Source organism: Heteronotia binoei, chromosome 13 (assembly GCF_032191835.1).
Source record: "Heteronotia binoei isolate CCM8104 ecotype False Entrance Well chromosome 13, APGP_CSIRO_Hbin_v1, whole genome shotgun sequence".
NCBI lineage: Eukaryota > Metazoa > Chordata > Lepidosauria > Squamata > Gekkonidae > Heteronotia > Heteronotia binoei.
Window position 1 is genome coordinate 2,444,331 of NC_083235.1, and position 19,091 is coordinate 2,463,421.

Here is a 19,091-nt window from a genome sequence, read left to right on the forward strand (position 1 = left end):
GCAGCTGCAAGTGGAGGAGTGGGGAATCACACCCGGTTAAGAACATAAGAGAAGCCATGTTGGATCAGGCGAATGGCCCATCCAGTCCAACACTCTGTGTCACATAGTGGCAAAAAAATTTATATATACACACACACTGTGGCTAATAGCCACTGATGGACCTGTGCTCCATATTTTTATCTAAACCCCTCAAGGTTCTCCCAGATAAGAGAGCTCTGGCTGACCCAAGGCCATTCCAGCAGCTGCAAGTGAAGGAGTGGGGAATCAAACCCAGTTATCTCAGATAACAGTCTGCACACTTAACCACTACACCAAAGTGGCTCTCAGGAGACAGACACCCTGTGAGGTCGGTGGGGCTGAGAGAGCTCTGACAGAAGCTTTGTCCTTTGAAGGACAACTCTGCAAGAGCTATGGCTGACCCAAGCCAATTCCAGCAGGTGGAAGTGGAGGAGTGGGGAATCAAATTCTCCCAGATGAGAGTCCGCACACTTCACCACTACACCAAACTGGCTCTTGAGCTTTTGAGAACTGGCAAACTTGGGCTAGCCCGGATCCTCACGGTCAGGGTCCCATCCTTTATACCTCAGCCGTGTTGCTTCCTGCAAAGGGTTAGTTCTTATTTTAACAGCCCTCAGACAAATTAAGTCTGGTATTATAGAATAAAAAAGTGCTTTTGGGGGAGGGAGAATGGTTCAGCTTCCCCAATTTGGTGTAGTGGTTAAGTGTGCGGACTCTTATCTGGGAGAACCAGGTTTGATGCTCCATTCCTCCACTTGCATCCGCCGGAATGGCCTTGGGTCAGCCATAGCTCTCGCAGAGATGTCCTTGAAAGGGCAGCTTCTGTCAGAGCTCTCTCAGCCCCAGCCATCTCAAAACTTTTTATCAACAAGAGGTATACCCACCGAGACTTTGAATTATGAGAAGCTGCGTTGCTGATAAAAAAATTTTTTCAATAGGAATCTCGACAAGAAATAGATTGTACGAGTGTCATAGATTTTGATTTGAAGAGTTGCTCTGGACTAGACCAAACTTACCTGATGAAGTGCCAGGTTCTTGAAACATGTTAGACATCCGGAAATCACATTGTAGACATTGAGACTTGATTTTATGTATATGGAACTCTGAAAATTTGATTCTCATCGAAGGCTGGTTTGCCTGCACTTCAAGGACATTGTTTGAAATATAGAGCTTCTTCTACAAACACGACACCTGCAGAGGTGATTATGTAGCCTTTGGGACTCTTGCAATCTGTAATATTTGTGCTTATAATAATATTTACATTGAATGTATATCTATGCATAATTTTGACTGTAGTGTGCTTTAGGACGCAGTTTCTTTTGAATTTGTACTTAAAATCATAGAATCGTAGAGCCCCGTGGCGCAGAGTGGTAAAGCTGCAGTACTGCAGTCCGAACTCTCTGCTCATGACCTGAGTTCTATCCCGGTGGAAGCTGGGTTCAGGTAGCCGGCTCAAGGTTGACTCAGCATTCCGTTCTTCCGAGGGCGGTAAAATGAGTCCTCAGCTTGCTGGGGGGAAAGTGTAGATGACTGGGGAAGGCAATGGCAAACCACCCTGTAAAAAGTCTGTAAAAGCAACGTCACCCCAGAGTCGGAAACGACTGGTGCTTGCACAGGGGACTACCTTTACCTTTAGAGTTGGAAGGGACCTCCAGGGTCATCTAGCCCAACCCCCTGCGCAATGCAGGAAACTCACAAATATCTCCCCCTAAATTCACAGGATCTTCATTGCTGTCAGATGGCCATCTAGCCTCTGTTGAAAAACCTCCAAGGAAGGAGAGCCCACCACCTCCCAAGGAGGAAGCCTGTTCCACTGAGGAACCGCTCTAATGGTCAGGAAGTTTTTTTGTTTTAATTTCCACCTATTGGTGCTGGTCCAACCTTCTGGGGCCACAAAAAACAGTTCCACACCATCCTCTATATGACAGCCCTTCAAGTCCTTGACGATGGTGATCCTATCACCTCTCAGCCGCCTTCTCTCCAGGCTAAGCGTACCCAACTCCTTCAACCTTTCTTCATAGGACTTGGGTCTCCAGACTCCTCACCACTTGGAAGGTTTCTTTTACTGTGTTCCCCTGGGCTGTCTTATATTTTGAGAACCATCCTTAGCCGGCATTTAGGAGATAAAACTTTGACAGGTCTGAAGGAGGGTTTGGTCTGAGTTGCTCCTGCCTTAGAAATTATTCCCTGAATGTGGAGTGTCTTCGGAGGTTTTTAGTGGCAGTGAAGATCCAAATCTGGTTGGGGAGTCTGGGGGTTGCAACCAAGATCCAGATCTGAGAAGGCAGAGAGTGGGTGCTCAGCTCTGAGTCGCCGTATCCCTCTGGACTGCGCTCGGCAGTGTCCGGATTTAGCCCTGGAGACATTGAGATCTTAGCGCAACTGGGGACCTGAGTTTTCCTTTGTACCGGATGCCTCATGGAACGGTGAAAATGATTCACGGTGATGTTAGAAAGGCAGTCTCTCTCTTCCTCCCGTGGGCTCATGATGCTTATAGCTTCTTTGAGAAGAGCATGATGTGTTGTTTCAATTTCTTCCCCTTTTAGACATTTGCAAAGGCCCGGGGTGGGGGGTGGGAGGGGAGGTCTGGCCCCATGGAAGACATTTCCTGTCTATTGTGCTTGTGTGCCATCAAGAACAGTCACCTGGTTGTAGCAAAGGGGTGTGTTTGTGTGTGTGAACGGAAGAGTGGAGATGGAGTTATTTTTGTTTCCTGTATTTCACCCACCAGAGAGAGTCTCTTTCCGTGGGAGGAAAAGGCTGAAGAGGTCTGAGACTTTTCAGTTTAGACAAGAGATGACTAAGGGGGGACGTGACAGAGGTTTCTAAAATTATGCCTGGGGTGGAGACCTTGGACAAAGAGAACCTTTTCTCCCTCTCCCCAAATAGGGCTTCCAATAAAGTTGATGGGCAATAGATTCCAGATGGACAAATGGAAGTACTCAGGGGCAGAATTCTAGCAGGAGCTCCTTTGCATATTAGGCCACACCCCCTGATGTAGCCAATCCTCCAAGAGCTTACAGGCCTTTTAGTACAGGGCCTACTGTAAGCTCCAAGTGGATTGGCTACATCAGGGGGTGTGGCCTAATATGCAAAGGAGCTCCTGCTAGAATTCCACCCCTGGAAGTTCTTCTTTATTAGGCAAGTGATTAAAGTGTGGGATTTCCTGCCAAAGGATGTAGTGATGGCCACAGTTCACTTTACAAGCGGATTAGACAGATTAATGAAGGAGGGGTCTGTTAGTGGCTCCTAGCCATGGTGACTAAAGAGAACCTCCACATTCAGAGGCAATTAACCTCTAAATCTCAGTGCCAGGTGGCAACCTCAGGGGAAGGCCTCAGCCTCTGTGTCCAGTTGTTGCCCCTCTAGAAGAACTGGCCGGCCCCTGTGTGAGACAGGAGGCTGGACTAGATGGACCCTCCCTGGTCTGACCCAGCAGGGCTCTTCTGATGTTCTCCTCAGGGGAGGGCCTCGGCCTCTCTGCCCTGTTGTTGGCCCTCCAGAGGAATTGGCTGGCCCCTGTGTGAGACAGGAGGCTGGACTAGATGGACCCTCCCTGGTCTGATCCAGCAGGGCTCTTCTGATGTTCTCCTCAGGGGAAGGCCTTGGCCTCTCTGCCCTGTTGCTGACCCTCCAGAGGAACTGGTTGGCCACTGTGTGAGACAGGAGGCTGGACTAGATGGACCCTCCCTGGTCTGACCCAGCAGGGCTCTTCTGATGTTCTCCTCAGGGGAAGGCCTCAGCCTCTCTGCCCTGTTGTTGGCCCTCCAGAGGAACTGGGTGGCCCCTGTGTGAGACAGGAGGCTGGACTAGATGGACCCTCCCTGGTCTGACCCAGCAGGGCTCTTTTGATGTTCTTCTCAGTGGAAGGCCTCGGCCTCTCTGCCCTGTTGCTGGCCCTCCCGAGGAACTGGCTGGCCCCTGTGTGAGACAGGAGGCTGGACTAGATGGACCCTCCCTGGTCTGACCCAGCAGGGCTCTTCTGATGTTCTCCTCAGGGGAAGGCCTCAGCCTCTCTGCCCTGTTGTTGGCCCTCCAGAGGAACTGGGTGGCCCCTGTGTGAGACAGGAGGCTGGACTAGATGGACCCTCCCTGGTCTGACCCAGCAGGGCTCTTCTGATGTTCTCCTCAGGGGAAGGCCTCAGCCTCTCTGCCCTGTTGTTGGCCCTCCAGAGGAACTGGGTGGCCCCTGTGTGAGACAGGAGGCTGGACTAGATGGACCCTCCCTGGTCTGACCCAGCAGGGCTCTTTTGATGTTCTTCTCAGTGGAAGGCCTCGGCCTCTCTGCCCTGTTGCTGGCCCTCCCGAGGAACTGGCTGGCCCCTGTGTGAGACAGGAGGCTGGACTAGATGGACCCTCCCTGGTCTGACCCAGCAGGGCTCTTCTGATGTTCTCCTCAGGGGAAGGCCTTGGCCTCTCTGCCCTGTTGCTGACCCTCCAGAGGAACTGGTTGGCCACTGTGTGAGACAGGAGGCTGGACTAGATGGACCCTCCCTGGTCTGACCCAGCAGGGCTCTTCTGATGTTCTCCTCAGGGGAAGGCCTCAGCCTCTCTGCCCTGTTGTTGGCCCTCCAGAGGAACTGGGTGGCCCCTGTGTGAGACAGGAGGCTGGACTAGATGGACCCTCCCTGGTCTGACCCAGCAGGGCTCTTCTGATGTTCTCCTCAGGGGAAGGCCTCAGCCTCTCTGCCCTGTTGTTGGCCCTCCAGAGGAACTGGGTGGCCCCTGTGTGAGACAGGAGGCTGGACTAGATGGACCCTCCCTGGTCTGACCCAGCAGGGCTCTTTTGATGTTCTTCTCAGTGGAAGGCCTCGGCCTCTCTGCCCTGTTGCTGGCCCTCCCGAGGAACTGGCTGGCCCCTGTGTGAGACAGGAGGCTGGACTAGATGGACCCTCCCTGGTCTGACCCAGCAGGGCTCTTCTGATGTTCTCCTCAGGGGAAGGCCTCAGCCTCTCTGCCCTGTTGTTGGCCCTCCAGAGGAACTGGGTGGCCCCTGTGTGAGACAGGAGGCTGGACTAGATGGACCCTCCCTGGTCTGACCCAGCAGGGCTCTTCTGATGTTCTCCTCAGGGGAAGGCCTCAGCCTCTCTGCCCTGTTGTTGGCCCTTCAGAGGAACTGGGTGGCCCCTGTGTGAGACAGGAGGCTGGACTAGATGGACCCTCCCTGGTCTGACCCAGCAGGGCTCTTCCGATGTTCTTCTCAGTGGAAGGCCTCGGCCTCTCTGCCCTGTTGTGGGCCCTCCGGAGAAACTGGTTGGCCATTGTGTGAGACAGGAGGCTGGACTAGATGGACCCTCCCTGGTCTGACCCAGCAGGGCTCTTCTGATGTTCTCCTCAGGGGAAGGCCTCAGCCTCTCTGCCCTGTTGTTGGCCCTTCAGAGGAACTGGGTGGCCCCTGTGTGAGACAGGAGGCTGGACTAGATGGACCCTCTCTGGTCTGACCCAGCAGGGCTCTTCCGATGTTCTTCTCAGTGGAAGGCCTCGGCCTCTCTGCCCTGTTGCTGGCCCTCCCGAGGAACTGGCTGGCCCCTGTGTGAGACAGGAGGCTGGACTAGATGGACCCTCCCTGGTCTGACCCAGCAGGGCTCTTCCGATGTTCTTCTCAGGGGAAGGCCTCGGCCTCTCTGCCCTGTTGTTGGCCCTCCAGAGGAACTGGTCGGCCACTGTGTGAGACAGGAGGCTGGACTAGATGGACCCTCCCTGATCTGATCCTTCATAGCTCTGTCTTCTGGGTTCAGAGCATGAGTTTTGGGGGGCTTGTTTCTCCCATTGTATCTGGTGTAAAGGAGAGGCTTGTGAAGGCAGGTTGCTTGGAGCGGCTCTTGCCAAAGTCAGACCGGTCTGAAAGAGTCTCCGCTGCAGCTGTCATTGTGTTGACCCCACCGGCCCAGATGTCTTCCCTCAATGTTTGCTGTGAGCCACTTTTCCTCGATTGTGTTCCTCTCTTTTATAAGCAGAAAGTAGCTCTCCTGGCGGTGTCTTCATAAGGCTTGCTTAAGGCAACGGGCTTAAACATTCTCGTCTCCTGGGGTCAGGGAGTTTGTGTGTGACTTCTGCTTTTCTTTCTGTCTGACACGCTTCATGCAAGTGATTCCCTTCCCTTCTGGGAATCTAATGTGTTTGGCATCACCTTTCCTGTCCCTTTAAAAGGAAATGTTTTGGGCAAAGCTGCAGAATCCGATTTGAGTGTCGGCTTGCGGAGTGGCCAGTGCGCCGGCGCTTGGATCCTTTTCTCGCGCATAACTCCGAACGTTCCCGGAGGACTTGGACGCTGTTCTGCATCTGGGGAATTTCTTCATGCATTCTTTCGCCAGAACAGGCTGGTACGGTGCACCTTCTGCTTAGCTTATTTTTAACCTGTTTACAGGCTTCCCACCCAGAAAACCTTTTGACAAATGTGTTGAAAGACGCCTGGAAGTAGCTGGAAGGCAGCGTAGGCCGCGGGCTTGGTTCTTTTTTCTGCTGATAACACTTGTGCCCAGATTTTGCGGGCTTCTTGTACCTGCAGGGGTGACTTGAAGGAGGAAGGTGACCGCTTTCTCGTGAGTAAAGCAGAATCATGCTTGGAAGTGGAGCTTTCCCACTCTCTTCTCTACCCTGGGGAATAGATCCCCGGCAAAAAGTTGTTGGAGGATAAGGAGTGGTTAAAATGTGGCCACCCACTTTTCTAAAATGTTCCTCCATGAAAGGAACTCAGTGTAAAACTAATGCATTAGACTTTTGCTAAATCCGTCTGATTTTATAGATAAGGCAAACATGCCTGTTTAGGGTGCCAACATACAGGTGACCCCTGGAGAGCTCCTGCTATTCCAGTTAGGGTTGCCAATCCCCAGGTGAGGGCAGGGGATCTCTCGCTTGCCCGGGGCTCTCCTTTCTTGTATCAGGTCGCTTTGGCTGGTGTGGGGGGGTGCATATGCTAATGAACCCCACCACCTATTTTTCTACAAACAACCCCTTTCTGCATGTATTTGCTGCCAGAGCTAGGTGAAAGAATGCATAATTAGTATTGGGGCTCTCCAATTTGGCAATCAGTACATTGGACACGAGAAGGCCTTGGGTTTCGGTTTATTGTTTTTTGTCTTGTTTCTCTAGTCTCTCCGCACGTGAGGTTTTAGAAGTCTCAGGGGAAAGAGAATTGACAGACAGGATTCTAATTCTTGTTGTTTGTTGTCTTTCAGCTCCCAGTAAAATCTGCCCTTATTATCAAGTAGAGTTTTTGTTTTAAAGCTACTGCATTTGGATTGCTGCGTTTCTCTAATCTTTGCTCTGTTTGCATATCTATAACAGCAGGGCAGTATAGAAGTTTAATGAAACAAACAGGCAAACAAATAAATAATATACCTCTTTTCCATGGGCTGGAGGAGGCTCAATTAGAACGAAGGGAAAGCAACTGGGAGAGCCAGTTTGGTGTAGTGGTTAAGTGTGTGGACTCTTATCTGGGAGAACCGGGTTTGATTCCCCACTCCTCCACTTGCACCTGCTGGAATGGCCTTGGGTCAGCCATAGCTCTCTTATCTGGGAGAACCGGGTTTGATTCCCCACTCCTCCACTTGCACCTGCTGGAATGGCCTTGGGTCAGCCAGAGCTCTGGCAGAGGTTGTCCTTGAAAGGGCAGCTACTGTGGGAGCTCTCTCAGCCCCACCCACCTCACAGGGTGTCTGTTGTGGGAGAGGAAGGTAAAGGAGATTGTGAGCCGCTCTGAGACTCTTTGGAGTGGAGGGCAGGATATAAATCCAATATCTTCTTCGTCGTCTTCTATATTTCGCCATCCAAATAGTGAGCTTTCTGACATGCGACGTTCTGAAAACCCACTATTTTGATGGGAAATATGGGGGTGGGGGGACGTAAAGGGTTAAGTATTTTGTGCATATTTAACTGCACTTGTTGTATATAATTTTTAAAAGTTTAATTTTTAAAAAAGAGAATTTTAAAAAATAGCGGGCTTTCTTTCTACTGATACAACATACCTGTATTGACGTTCAATTGGAGAGAGGACATTTTAGGATTAAAAAAAAGAACGAACAAACTTTTGCCACTTAGCTTTGGACCACGCGGAGTTGATGTTAAAAATTCCTCTAAACAATTGGTGCTATTGGTAATAACAGCATATCTTTAATGTCACACTTCTTGAGAAATGCTGACTGGCTTGTCGGGCTGGAAATTGTCGGCCGCCCTGCAGCGCCTTTGGATGTTGTGCGGCTTTCCCCCCTTCTTCTGTTAATGGCTAACTTGGCTCTAAGTTGTCAACTCCAGGAAGCGACAGCGTCTGTTTGCATTGTGCGGGGATCAGCCCGAGGGAGGCTCCCTTCCTGGCCGTTTCCTAAGCTGCTCTGAAAACCTTCTGGCTCAAAAGTCGCATATATGGTGGATGAGGTTGCCAGTCCCCAGGTGGGGGCAGGGGATCCCCCATTTTGGAGGCCCTCCCCCCGCTTCAGGGTCATCAGAAAGCGGGGCAGGGGGGAGGGAAATGTCTGCTGGGCACGCCATGATTCTCTGTGGAGACTGATTCCCATCGGGTATAAGGGAGAATTGATCTGCGGGTATCTGGGGCTCTGGAGGGGCTGTTTGTTGAGGTAGAGGCATTAAATTTGCAGCATAGCCTCCCCTCAAAACACCGTCCAAGTTTCAAAAGGATTGGACCAAAGAAGGTGCCACTGTCCTTCATTATTTCCAGTGGAAAGAAGGCATTTAAAAGGTGTGCGGTCCCTTTAAATGTGATGGCCAGAACTCCCTTCGGAGTTCAATTATGCTTGTCACAACCTTGATCCTGACTCCACCCCCAATGTTTCCTGGCTCCACCCCCAAAGTCCCCAGATATTTCTTGAATTGGACCTGGCCACCCTAACGGCGGATGCGGCATACTTGCTTAGTTGTGGGCCCGGCCGTTCTGTGGCCTTAAAGATGCCACCGGACTCCAGCTTTGTTCAGGTACCAACTTTGAAATGAAACCCAGAAAGAAATACCTGGAAATATGTCATGAGAAACCAATACTGCCCAAAGAAATAGAAATGAATACTTTTGTTATATAGCAGGGGTGGCCAACGGTAGCTCTCCAGATGTTTTTTGCCTACAACTCCCATCAGCCCCAGCCATTGGCCAATGGCTGGGGCTGATGGGAGTTGTAGGCCAAAAAAAACATCTGGAGAGCTACCCTTGGCCACCCCTGTTATATTGCAAAGAAACGATGTTGCATACAGTTACTCCTGTACCCTTAGTGAATGCTTTATCCTCGCCGCTTTTGGCTCCCCCACCCGCATGGAAAGCCAGGCATGCTCTGAAGGCCCCATCCGGATATTTGCAGGAGTTTGTGCTTTGTTGTGGCTGCCAAGTTATCCAAACAGACCTTTCTGCTGCTGCCACTGACTTCTGGTCTCTCGATTTCCCCCAGGAGACGTGAGCCCCGGGAACATGGAACTGGCCAGTGAGAAACTACGGAAGGAGCTGGAGGAGGAGTTGAAACTCAGTACTGATCAGCTGCGCGGCCACGCTTGGTACCACGGCTGTCTGCCACGGAAGGTAATTGCCCACAGCTGATGCAGGAATAGGGAGGTGGCCGTACCTCGATGGAGACCGTTTCTGCCCTGCTGTGACCAAACAGACCAACAGGGGTCTTTTTGGGGCCTGCAAGCACATTTGGAATTCTGATACAGCATGGTGGGCACAGCAGCAAAATGGCTGCCCCAGGAGGTGGAGCCACCCACAAAATGGCTGCCCCAGGAGGCACCTGCAAAATGGCTGCCACAGCTTAACTTCAGCCACACAGTGTAGAACCTTGTGCTGGAGTAGCAGCTGCTGCCAGAGCAGTGTGGAAGAAAATCTGCGCAGCCAATCAAATCTTTGCGGGCAAAGGACCTAAAAGGGGTTGGTGGGTGCCCCTGGGGAGTGCTGTGTTCAAAGTACCCTGAACCTGCTCCGGATGGGGGGCTCTACATTGGCCATGAAAGCTTCTATGGGGTGCATGTAGGGGACTTACCATCACCCCATGATTGGCTTGCTTGTTTCAGAGCACATTTCGGGCATCTCCCTTCTCTGCTCATTTCCCCCCAAAGTGTCTTAAGCAATGGTCACATTTTAAGTCCAGAAAGCTTCTGGGAGCTGGATGGTTAAAAAAAAAAAAGGGGTGGGAGGAGGGAGAACATGGGTGCATTTATACCTCAAAACCACTCTAAGCACGTGGTTTGCACAAGGCAGGTCCCAGGGCAGGTCAGCCCCCTCTGCCTTCCTCCGCGGCACCAACGCGGCAAAGTAGGGCAGGGAGGGCATCTGGGAAGGGAGGCGATTTGCCTAGGGCACCAGAAGGGGGGAGCACTCAATTCACCCTCCCTGATCTAGTACCCTAGGAAAAGGCCTAATTTGCCTAGTGGAAGGGCCGAACCTGGGTTTGTGTGCATATTGGGTGGTCACAGGACGCAGCAGTGCCTTGCGCAGAGTAGCCAAGCAGCGGGGAGAAATCTCTCCAGTCCTTCCGTCTGATCTCAGCAGTGCAGCATTGAGTGAGTTAGAAAAGTAGCTGGAGGGGGGACAACTCAGGAACACACATGAAGGCAGAGAGTGAGGGAACAGCTACAGGAAGTAATTCAGCAGAGGGTGGAGGGGGGGGGGAAGAGATTACTTGACATACAGAAGGCCCCAGGTTCAATCCCCGGCATCTCCAGTTGAAAGGACCAGGCAGGAGGTGATGGGGAAGACCTTGACCTGAGACCCTGGCTCAGTGGCAGAGCCTGTGCTTGGCATGCAGAAGGTCCCAGGTTCAATCCCTAACATCTCCAGGTAAAAGGACCAGGCAGGAGGTGATGGGAAAGACCTTGACCTGAGACCCTGGCTCAGTGGCAGAGCCTGTGCTTGGCATGCGGAAGGTCCCAGGTTCAATCCCCGGCATCTCCAGTTGAAAGGACCAGGCAGGAGGTGATGGGAAAGACCTTGACCTGAGACCCTGGCTCAGTGGCAGAGCCTGTGCTTGGCATGCAGAAGGTCCCAGGTTCAATCCCCGGCATCTCCAGTTGAAAGGACCATGCAGGAGGTGATGGGAAAGACCTTGACCTGAGACCCTGGCTCAGTGGCAGAGCCTCTGCTTGGCATGCAGAAGGTCCCAGGTTCAGTCCCCGGCATCTCCAGGTTAAAAGGACCAGGCAGGAGGTGATGGGAAAGACCTTGGCCTGAGACCCTGGCTCAGTGGCAGAGCCTCTGCTTGGCATAAAGAAGGTCCCAGGTCCAATCCCCGGCATCTCCAGTTCTAAGGACCAGGCAGGAGGTGATGGGAAAGACCTTGGCCTGAGACCCTGGCTCAGTGGCAGAGCCTCTGCTTGGCATAAAGAAGATCCCAGGTTCAATCCCCGGCATCTCCAGTTCAAAGGACCAGGCAGGAGGGGATGGGAAAGACCTTTACCTGAGACCCTGGCTCAGTGGCAGAGCCTCTGCCGGGCATGCAGAAGGTCCCAGGTTCAATCCCCGGCATCTTCAGTTAAAAGGACCAGGCAGGAGGGGATGGGAAAGACCTTTCTCTGTCTGAGACCCTGGAGAACTGCTGCCCTGTTTGAGTAGACAGTCTGACTTTAATGGACTAAGGGGGTCCTGTTCGGTATAAGGCAGCTCCATGGTTCACAGGGTGACATGGTGAAAAGTTTGGGAATACCAGAAGCAACCCTCAGGGATGGCCAGTTGGAGACTGAAGTGAGTCCTCTGCTCGCTGCAGGGGAGGCTGGAGGCAGGGAGAAGATGTGCCCCGCCCCCCGTGTGTACAGATGTGAAGACCCAGACCAGCGGTGGTCAAACTTGCTTAACATAAGAGCCGCACAGAATAAACATCAGATGTTTGAGAGCTGCAAGATGAGGGAGGGAAGGAAGGAAAATAGAGGGTGGGAAAGGGAGGGAGAGGTGGAAAGAAAGCAACTTTAACTTTAGATGCATTCTTCAAGCTGTTGGCTGGCTTGGCTTGGAGAAGTGCTTTAAAGAGAGAACTGCCTTCTCCAATCCGTCCAATGGGGCGTTGGGGGCTTCAAGAGCCACACAGTTTGTATGAAAGAGCCACATGTGCTCCCGAGCTGAGCTTCAGTTTGGCCATCCCTGACCCAGACAAAAGCCGGTACAAACTAGGAAAAAAAGTTTTCATACATCCCCCTCCTTTCTGTTTTTCCAGTGTTAAAAACTGAGACATTTTGGAAAGCACTGGGGAGGGGTAAACTTCTATGAAATGCCTAATTCCTTTGTTTAGGAATGAGTGGAATGCTTTTAAAAACAAGGTTTTACTCACTTAAAATGTATTTAAAATTATGTGAGACCACGCTTCCATAATAGGCAATTCCTATGCATAGCATAGACCAGGGACTCCCCATCTTTTGTGAGCCTGTGGGGACCTTTGGAATTCTGACCCAGGGCAATGGCAACAATCACAAAATGGCTGCAGGAGGAGGTGGAGCCAATCACAAAATGGCTGCTACGGGGGGTGGAGCCAATCACAAAATGTCAGGGAGAGATAATATTACCTCTTCAACATTTCAGGTAGAAGCTCTGCTGAACAGGATGCCTTTTGATCTGCAGAGCCAATCGGAAGCCCTGCTGAGCAAAAGCTCCACCTTGTCCCACCCACTTTCTAAAAGGACTTAGTGGGCACATGGAAGAGGGCTGGGCACCTTGGTGCCAGGGGCACTGTTTTGCGGGCCCCATCATAGACACACAGATCGGGGTGTCGAACTCTTTTGTTATGAGGACCGGATCTGACATAAATGAGACCTTGTTGGGCCGGATCCTGTGTGTCATAAAATGTAAGGCCAGGTAGCAGAGATATAAACTTTATAAAAGACACAGACAAGCACAATTAAAGATTTTTTTAAAAAAACTTAAAACATGCTTAAAACATTAGCATTTGTTGGTCTTAAAGGTGCTTTCTTTGTATTTTTCCCATGAGAGCCAGGAAACTGGGCAAAGGAAGCTATGGCTTTTTCCTTCCTTCCCCAGGGAACCAGGAGGGGGAGGAGACTCAGCCTATAGAAGGAAGAGAGGCTTGGCTCAGCAGCTCTGCTGGGTGATTGAGAGAGCCTGGCAAAGCAAGCTCTGCCTCCCCCTCTTCCTCCCCAAGGGAGGAGCCTCAGCCAATGGAGAAAATAGAGGTTTTGTGTCAAGCACTGTATACCCCTTCTATATTGCTGGAGTCAGACCTTAGAATTATTTTTCTTATGTTAGAGAATTTAGATGGTAGAAATGTTACTAACCCAAAGTTAAAATGTGAGCACATCCAAGTAGCAGCCCCCACCTTTCTTCTTTCGCTTTTACTAACAGATGCAGGAATGTCCTCTTTGAAGATAAGACCTCCTGGGACTTGTTCCCAGGCCTAGCAAGGCCTGAATCCAGGATGCGATAGCCGCAATAGAGATAAGGAACCCAGAGTGTGAATTTCACATGTGAATGTAGAATTATTTATAGAACCTTTGATGTGCCATTTTAAAGCTTGTATTCTGGTGTTACAAAGTATCAGTCCCAATCTTCAGCTCAAATGAGCCTCATGGATTATCAATAAACCTAACTTTGTTTCAAAACCCAAGGACTGGTTATTTTGACATCTCATGCTTGACATTTTGCTCTGTAGCTCCTGTGCGATTGGGCAAGCTTTGCAAAGCAAGCTGTGATGCAGAAGGAAGCAAGAGAAAGGGAGAAGGAAGCAGATGACAGCCAGTTGCTCAGGGGCCTGATAAGAGGCCTTCAAGGGCCTGATTTGGCCATCAGGCTGCGTGTTTGATACACCTGATGATTCTTCTCTCTCTCTCTCTCTCTCTCTCTCCATCCCACCTTTGGGGGATTTTAGGATGCGGAGTCCCTGCTACAGGAGGACGGAGAATTCCTGATCCGCGACTCGCGGTCCAGCACGGGAGACTACGTGCTCTCCTGCTTCTGGAGCGGCCAGGCCCTGCACTTCAAGATCATCCGGGTGGTCCTTCGTCCCAGGAAGGGTTATTCCCGCACCCTCTTCCAGTTCGAGCAGGAGCAGTTCGACAACGTGCCGGCCTTGGTGCGTTTCTACGTGGGCAACCGGAAGGTCGTCTCGGACTCCTCGGGAGCCGTGGTGTCCCGGCCTGTCAACAGGACTGTGCCGCTCCGTTGGCTGGAGGAACGCTACAGCCAGCCCCCTGGACCCATCAAGAAGGACGGTGCGCCCGCTCGACGGTTCAGTTTCCGCACAGCCAGTGAGGAAATGGTGGAGGCGAACCTGCTCCGGTATGGAAATCTCTCACCAACTTGGCCTCAGTTCCCTGCCCATAAAAAGGGAATGATGTTAGGTCAAGTGGTGGGGTTGGGCTGTGGCTCAGTGGCAGAGCCTCTGCTTGGCATTCAGAAGGTCCCAGATTCAGTCCCTGGCATCTCCAGTAGAAAGGACAAGGCAGGAGGGGATGGGAAAGACCTTGACCTGAGACCCTGGCTCAGTGGCAGGGCCTCTGCTCGCCATGCAGAAGGTCCCAGGTTCAATTCCCGGCATCTCCAGTTGAAAGGACCAGGCAGGAGGTGACGGGAAAGACCTTGACCTGAGACCCTGGCTCAGTGGCAGAGCCTCTGCTTGGCATGCAGAAGGTCCCAGGTTCGATCCCCGGCATCTCCAGTTCAAAGGACCAGGCAGGAGGGGATGGGAAAGACCTTGACCTGAGACCCTGGCTCAGCGGTGCAGCCTCTTCTTGGCATGCAGAAGGTCCCAGGTTCAATCCCCAGCATCTCCAGTTGAAAGGACCAGGCAGGAGGTGATGGGAAAGACCTTGACCTGAGATCCTGGCTCAGTGGCAGAGCCTTTGCTTGGCATGCAGAAGGACCCAGGTTCTGTCCCTGGCATCTCCAGTTGAAAGGACCAGGCAGGAGGTGACGGGAAAGACCTTGACCTGAGACCCTGGCTCAGTGGCAGAGCCTCTGCTTGGCATGCAGAAGGTCCCAGGTTCAATCCCCGGCATCTCCAGTTAAAAGGAACAGGCAGAAGGGGATGGGAAAGACCTTGACCTGAGACCCTGGCTCAGTGGCAGAGCCTCTGCTTGGCATGCAGAAGGTCCCAGGTTCAATCCCCAGCATCTCCAGTTAAAAGGACCAGGCAGGAGGGGATGGGAAATACCCCGACCTGAGACCCTGGCTCAGTGGCAGAGCCTCTGCTTGGCATGCAGAAGGTCCCAGGTTCAATCCCCAGCATCTCCAGTTAAAAGGACCAGACAGGAGGGGATGGGAAAGACCTTGACCTGAGACCCTGGCTCAGTGGCAGAGCCTCTGCTTGGCATGCAGAAGGTCCCAGGTTCAATCCCCAGCATCTCCAGTTAAAAGGACCGGGCAGGAGGTGATGGGAAAGACCTTGACCTGAGACCCTGGCTCAGTGGCAGAGCCTCTGCTTGGCATGCAGAAGGTCCCAGGTTCAATCCCCGGCATCTCCAATTAAAATGGACCAGGCAGAAGGGGATGGGAAAGACCTTTCTTTGCCTGAGACCCTGGAGAGCTGCTGCCAGCCTGAGTAGACAATACTGACTGTGATGGACCCAGGGATGGAATTCCAGCCGAGTTCCTTTGCATATTAGGCCACACCCCCTGATGTAGCCAATCCTCCAAGACCTTGCAAGGCTCTTTTTTGTAAGCTCTTGGAGGATTGGCTACATCAGAGGGGTGTGGCCTAATATGCAAAGGAACACCTGCTAGAATTCCACCCCTGGATGGACCAATGCAGCACGTGTTCAAGACAACAGGCACAGATGGTAGTCAACACTCTCTCTAAGCTGTGGCGTCTTGTGAGCAAAAATTCTACTTCGTGAGCTGCTGGCATTCAAGTTGTGAGCTCCTGCATCAATTACTTTGCTCTGGGGCCATTTATCCTGAGCGAAGACAAAATTGTGTGAGACGGAGTCTAAACAGTGAGCTAGCTCGCACTAAGCAGCCCCGTGGCGCAGAGTGGTAAAGCTGCAGTACTGCAGTCGGAGCCCTCTGCTCACGACCTGAGTTCGATCCCGGCAGAAGTTGGGTTCAGGTAGCCAGCTCCAAGTTGACTCAGCCTTCCATTCTTTTGAGGTCGGTAAAATGAATATCCAGTTTTTTTGGGGGGGGGGAAGTGTAGAGGACTGGGGAAGGCAAGGGCAAACCACCCCGTAAAAAGTCTGCTGTGAAAACGTGAAAGCAACGTCACCCCAGAGTCGGAAACGACTGGTGCTTGCACAGGGGACGACCTTGACCTTTTTCGCTTAAACTAACTGAGCTAAGAGGGGACATTGATGGTATAGCCAGACTAGACTGCATGTTCCTCATGTTGAAACCTTTGCCCAGAATAAGGATCACGCTGGCCTACTGCCCCTCCCCCCGCCCCAGAGATGGTGACTTCTTGCACTAACTGTTCTGCTGAACCAGAATATCTGGTCCAAAATATAACATTGTAAGAAAGGAAGGAAATACTCTGCTCTGGTAAGACGTCACCTGGAGTCTTGTGTTCAGTTTTGGGCACCACATTTTAAGAAGGATCTAGACAAGCTGGAAGGGGTCCAGAGGAGGGCGACGAAGATGGGGAGGGGTTTGGAGATCAAGTCCTATGAGGAAAGGTTGAAGCAGCTGGGGATGTTTTGCCTGGGGAGGAGGCGGCTGAGAGGTGATAGGATCAGCATCTTCAAGTCCTTGAAGGGCTATCCTAGAGAGGATGGTGTGGAATTGTTTTCTGTGGCCCCAGAAGGTAGGACCAGAACCACTGGGTTGAAATTAAATCAAAAGAGTTTCTGGCTCAACATGAGGAAGAACTTCCTGACTGTCAGAGCGGTTCCTCAGTGGAACAGGCTTCCTCCTTGGGAGGTGGTGGGCTCTCCTTCCTTGGAGGTTTTTCCACAGAGGCTGGATGGCCATCTGACAGCAATGAGGATCCTGTGAATTTAGGGGGAGGTATTTGTGAGTTTAGACTCGGTTCCTCAGTAGAACAGGCTTCCTCCTTGGGAGGTGGTGGGCTCTCCTTCCTTGGAGGAGGTTTCTAAAGCAGAAGCTAGATGGCCATCTGACAGCAATGAGGATCCTGTGAATTTAGGGGGAGGTATATGTGAGTTTATAAAACAACAGTTTTATTTAGTAACATATGGTAATCATATCTAATAAAGTATTAGTAATAACCAACTTCTATCCCATAAATTACTCTTTTTTTTCCTCTCCTCCCCCCATATCTTGACCCCCGCCGATGTCATTTACTTAAAATACTTATAATAAAAAGGTAACCTTATCTCTTAAGAATCTTATTACAATAAAAAAACAAGAATTCTAAATATTATTCTACAAAAAAGAAATACATTTCTAATATATCTTATATAGCCCCAACTCAGTTATTATAGGTCACCTTCATTCTTCACTTTTAACACTTTTAACATTCAATTATTATTATCAAAAATTGTCCAATGACCTTTTATTTTCCATTCTTTTTCTATATATCTTCTGAATTTTTCCCACTCCATTTTAAATCCTTCCATCTCATAGTCTTTTAAGATTCTTGTAAGTTTGTCCATTTCACTCCATGACATAACTTTTACAATCCAATCCCATTTTTCTGGTATTTTATCTTGCTTCCACAACTGTGCATACAGTGTCCTAGCAGCTGAAAGTAAGTACCAAATTATAGTTCTATCTTGCTTTGGAAACTTATCCATTTGTAATCCCAATAAGAAAGTCTCTGGAATTCTCTTGAATTCATATCCCAATATTTTTTTTAATTTCTTGTTGAATCATTTGCCAAAATTGCTTTGCTTTTTCACAAGTCCACCACATATGTTAGAAAGAACCTTCATGCTTTTTACATTTCCATCACCTATCTGACATCTTATTGTTCATTTTTGCCAGGTTTTTTGGAGTCATATACCATCTGTATAGCATTTTAAAACGGTTTTCTTTAATATTATAACATGTTGATATCTTCATCGAGTTCTTCCATAAGTATTCCCAAGATTCCATCTGTATTTCTTTATTTACATTAATTGCCCACTTTATCATTTGAGATTTTACTACTTCATCTTCAGTAGACCATTTCAGTAGTAACTTATATATTTTTGAAATCAGCTTGTCGTTATCTTCCAGCAGAACTTTTTTTCAACTCAGTTTGCTCTTTTCTTATTCCATCATTTTTAACATCATTTTCCACTAAGCTCTTAATTTGCTGCATTTGAAACCAGTCAGACTTATTAGTTAACTCTTCAGATGTTTTTTTAATTCTATCTTACCTCCTTGTATTTTTAATATTTGACTGCATGATAACCATTTTTCTTCACCCATCTCCAAAGATATTTTTATTGCTTCTGTTGGCACAATCCACAACGGTTTCCTCTCATCTCCATATTTTTTGTATTTTGTCCACATATTTAACGTTTCTTCTTATATAGTGATGAGAGAAAAGACCATCCATCTTATTCTTCCCATAATACATATATGCGTGCCAGCCAAATATATTTCCATGACCTTCCAATATTAAAAGTTTTCTGTTTAATAACGTTACCCATTCTTTTATCCACACCAAACATACTGCTTCGTGATATAACTTTAGATCTGGTAGTTGAAACCCTCCTCTTTCTTTTGCATCTGTTAAAATTTTCATTTTAATTCTTGGTTTCTTCCCAGCCCACACAAATTCCGAAATCTTCCTTTGCCACTTATTGAATCGCTTGTTATCTTTCACTATTGGAATTGTTTGAAATAAATACATGATTCTTGGTAGAATATTCATTTTAACTGCGGCTATTCTACCTAGCAATGACAAATTAAGCTTGTTTCATCTTAACAAATCTCCATCAATTTGGCGCCGTAGCTTTTCATAGTTATTTTTATATAAATCAATATTTTTCATTGTAATATCCACACCCAGATATTTTACTTTAGAAGTAACTTCACATTCTGTTAGACTCTGTAATTCTTTTTGTTTACTCATTTGCATATTTTTACATAAAATTTTCGACTTTTCTTTATTAATGTAAAATCTCGCCAGTTCTCTGTATTCTTGTATCTTGCATAAAAACAATGGTGTTACTTGTATGGGGTTTTCATTTCTAAACATTACATCATCTGCAAATGCTCCATATTTATAAGTAAAACCTTTCAACTTCAATCCTTCTATT

General features: G+C 49.5%; 1 protein-coding gene across 1 annotated transcript in view; it reads left to right on the forward strand.

Moving 5' to 3' along the window:
* The first annotated feature begins 6,234 nt into the window (after positions 1-6,234).
* Positions 6,235-19,091, forward strand: part of SH2D3A (SH2 domain containing 3A) — a 35,875-nt gene continuing 23,018 nt past the window's right edge. The window contains exons 1-3 of the mRNA XM_060253025.1: positions 6,235-6,341; positions 9,407-9,534; positions 13,817-14,226. Of these exons, the coding sequence (XP_060109008.1) occupies positions 9,427-9,534; positions 13,817-14,226 (518 nt within the window). The 5' untranslated portion in view covers positions 6,235-6,341; positions 9,407-9,426. The remainder of the gene's footprint in view (positions 6,342-9,406; positions 9,535-13,816; positions 14,227-19,091) is intronic.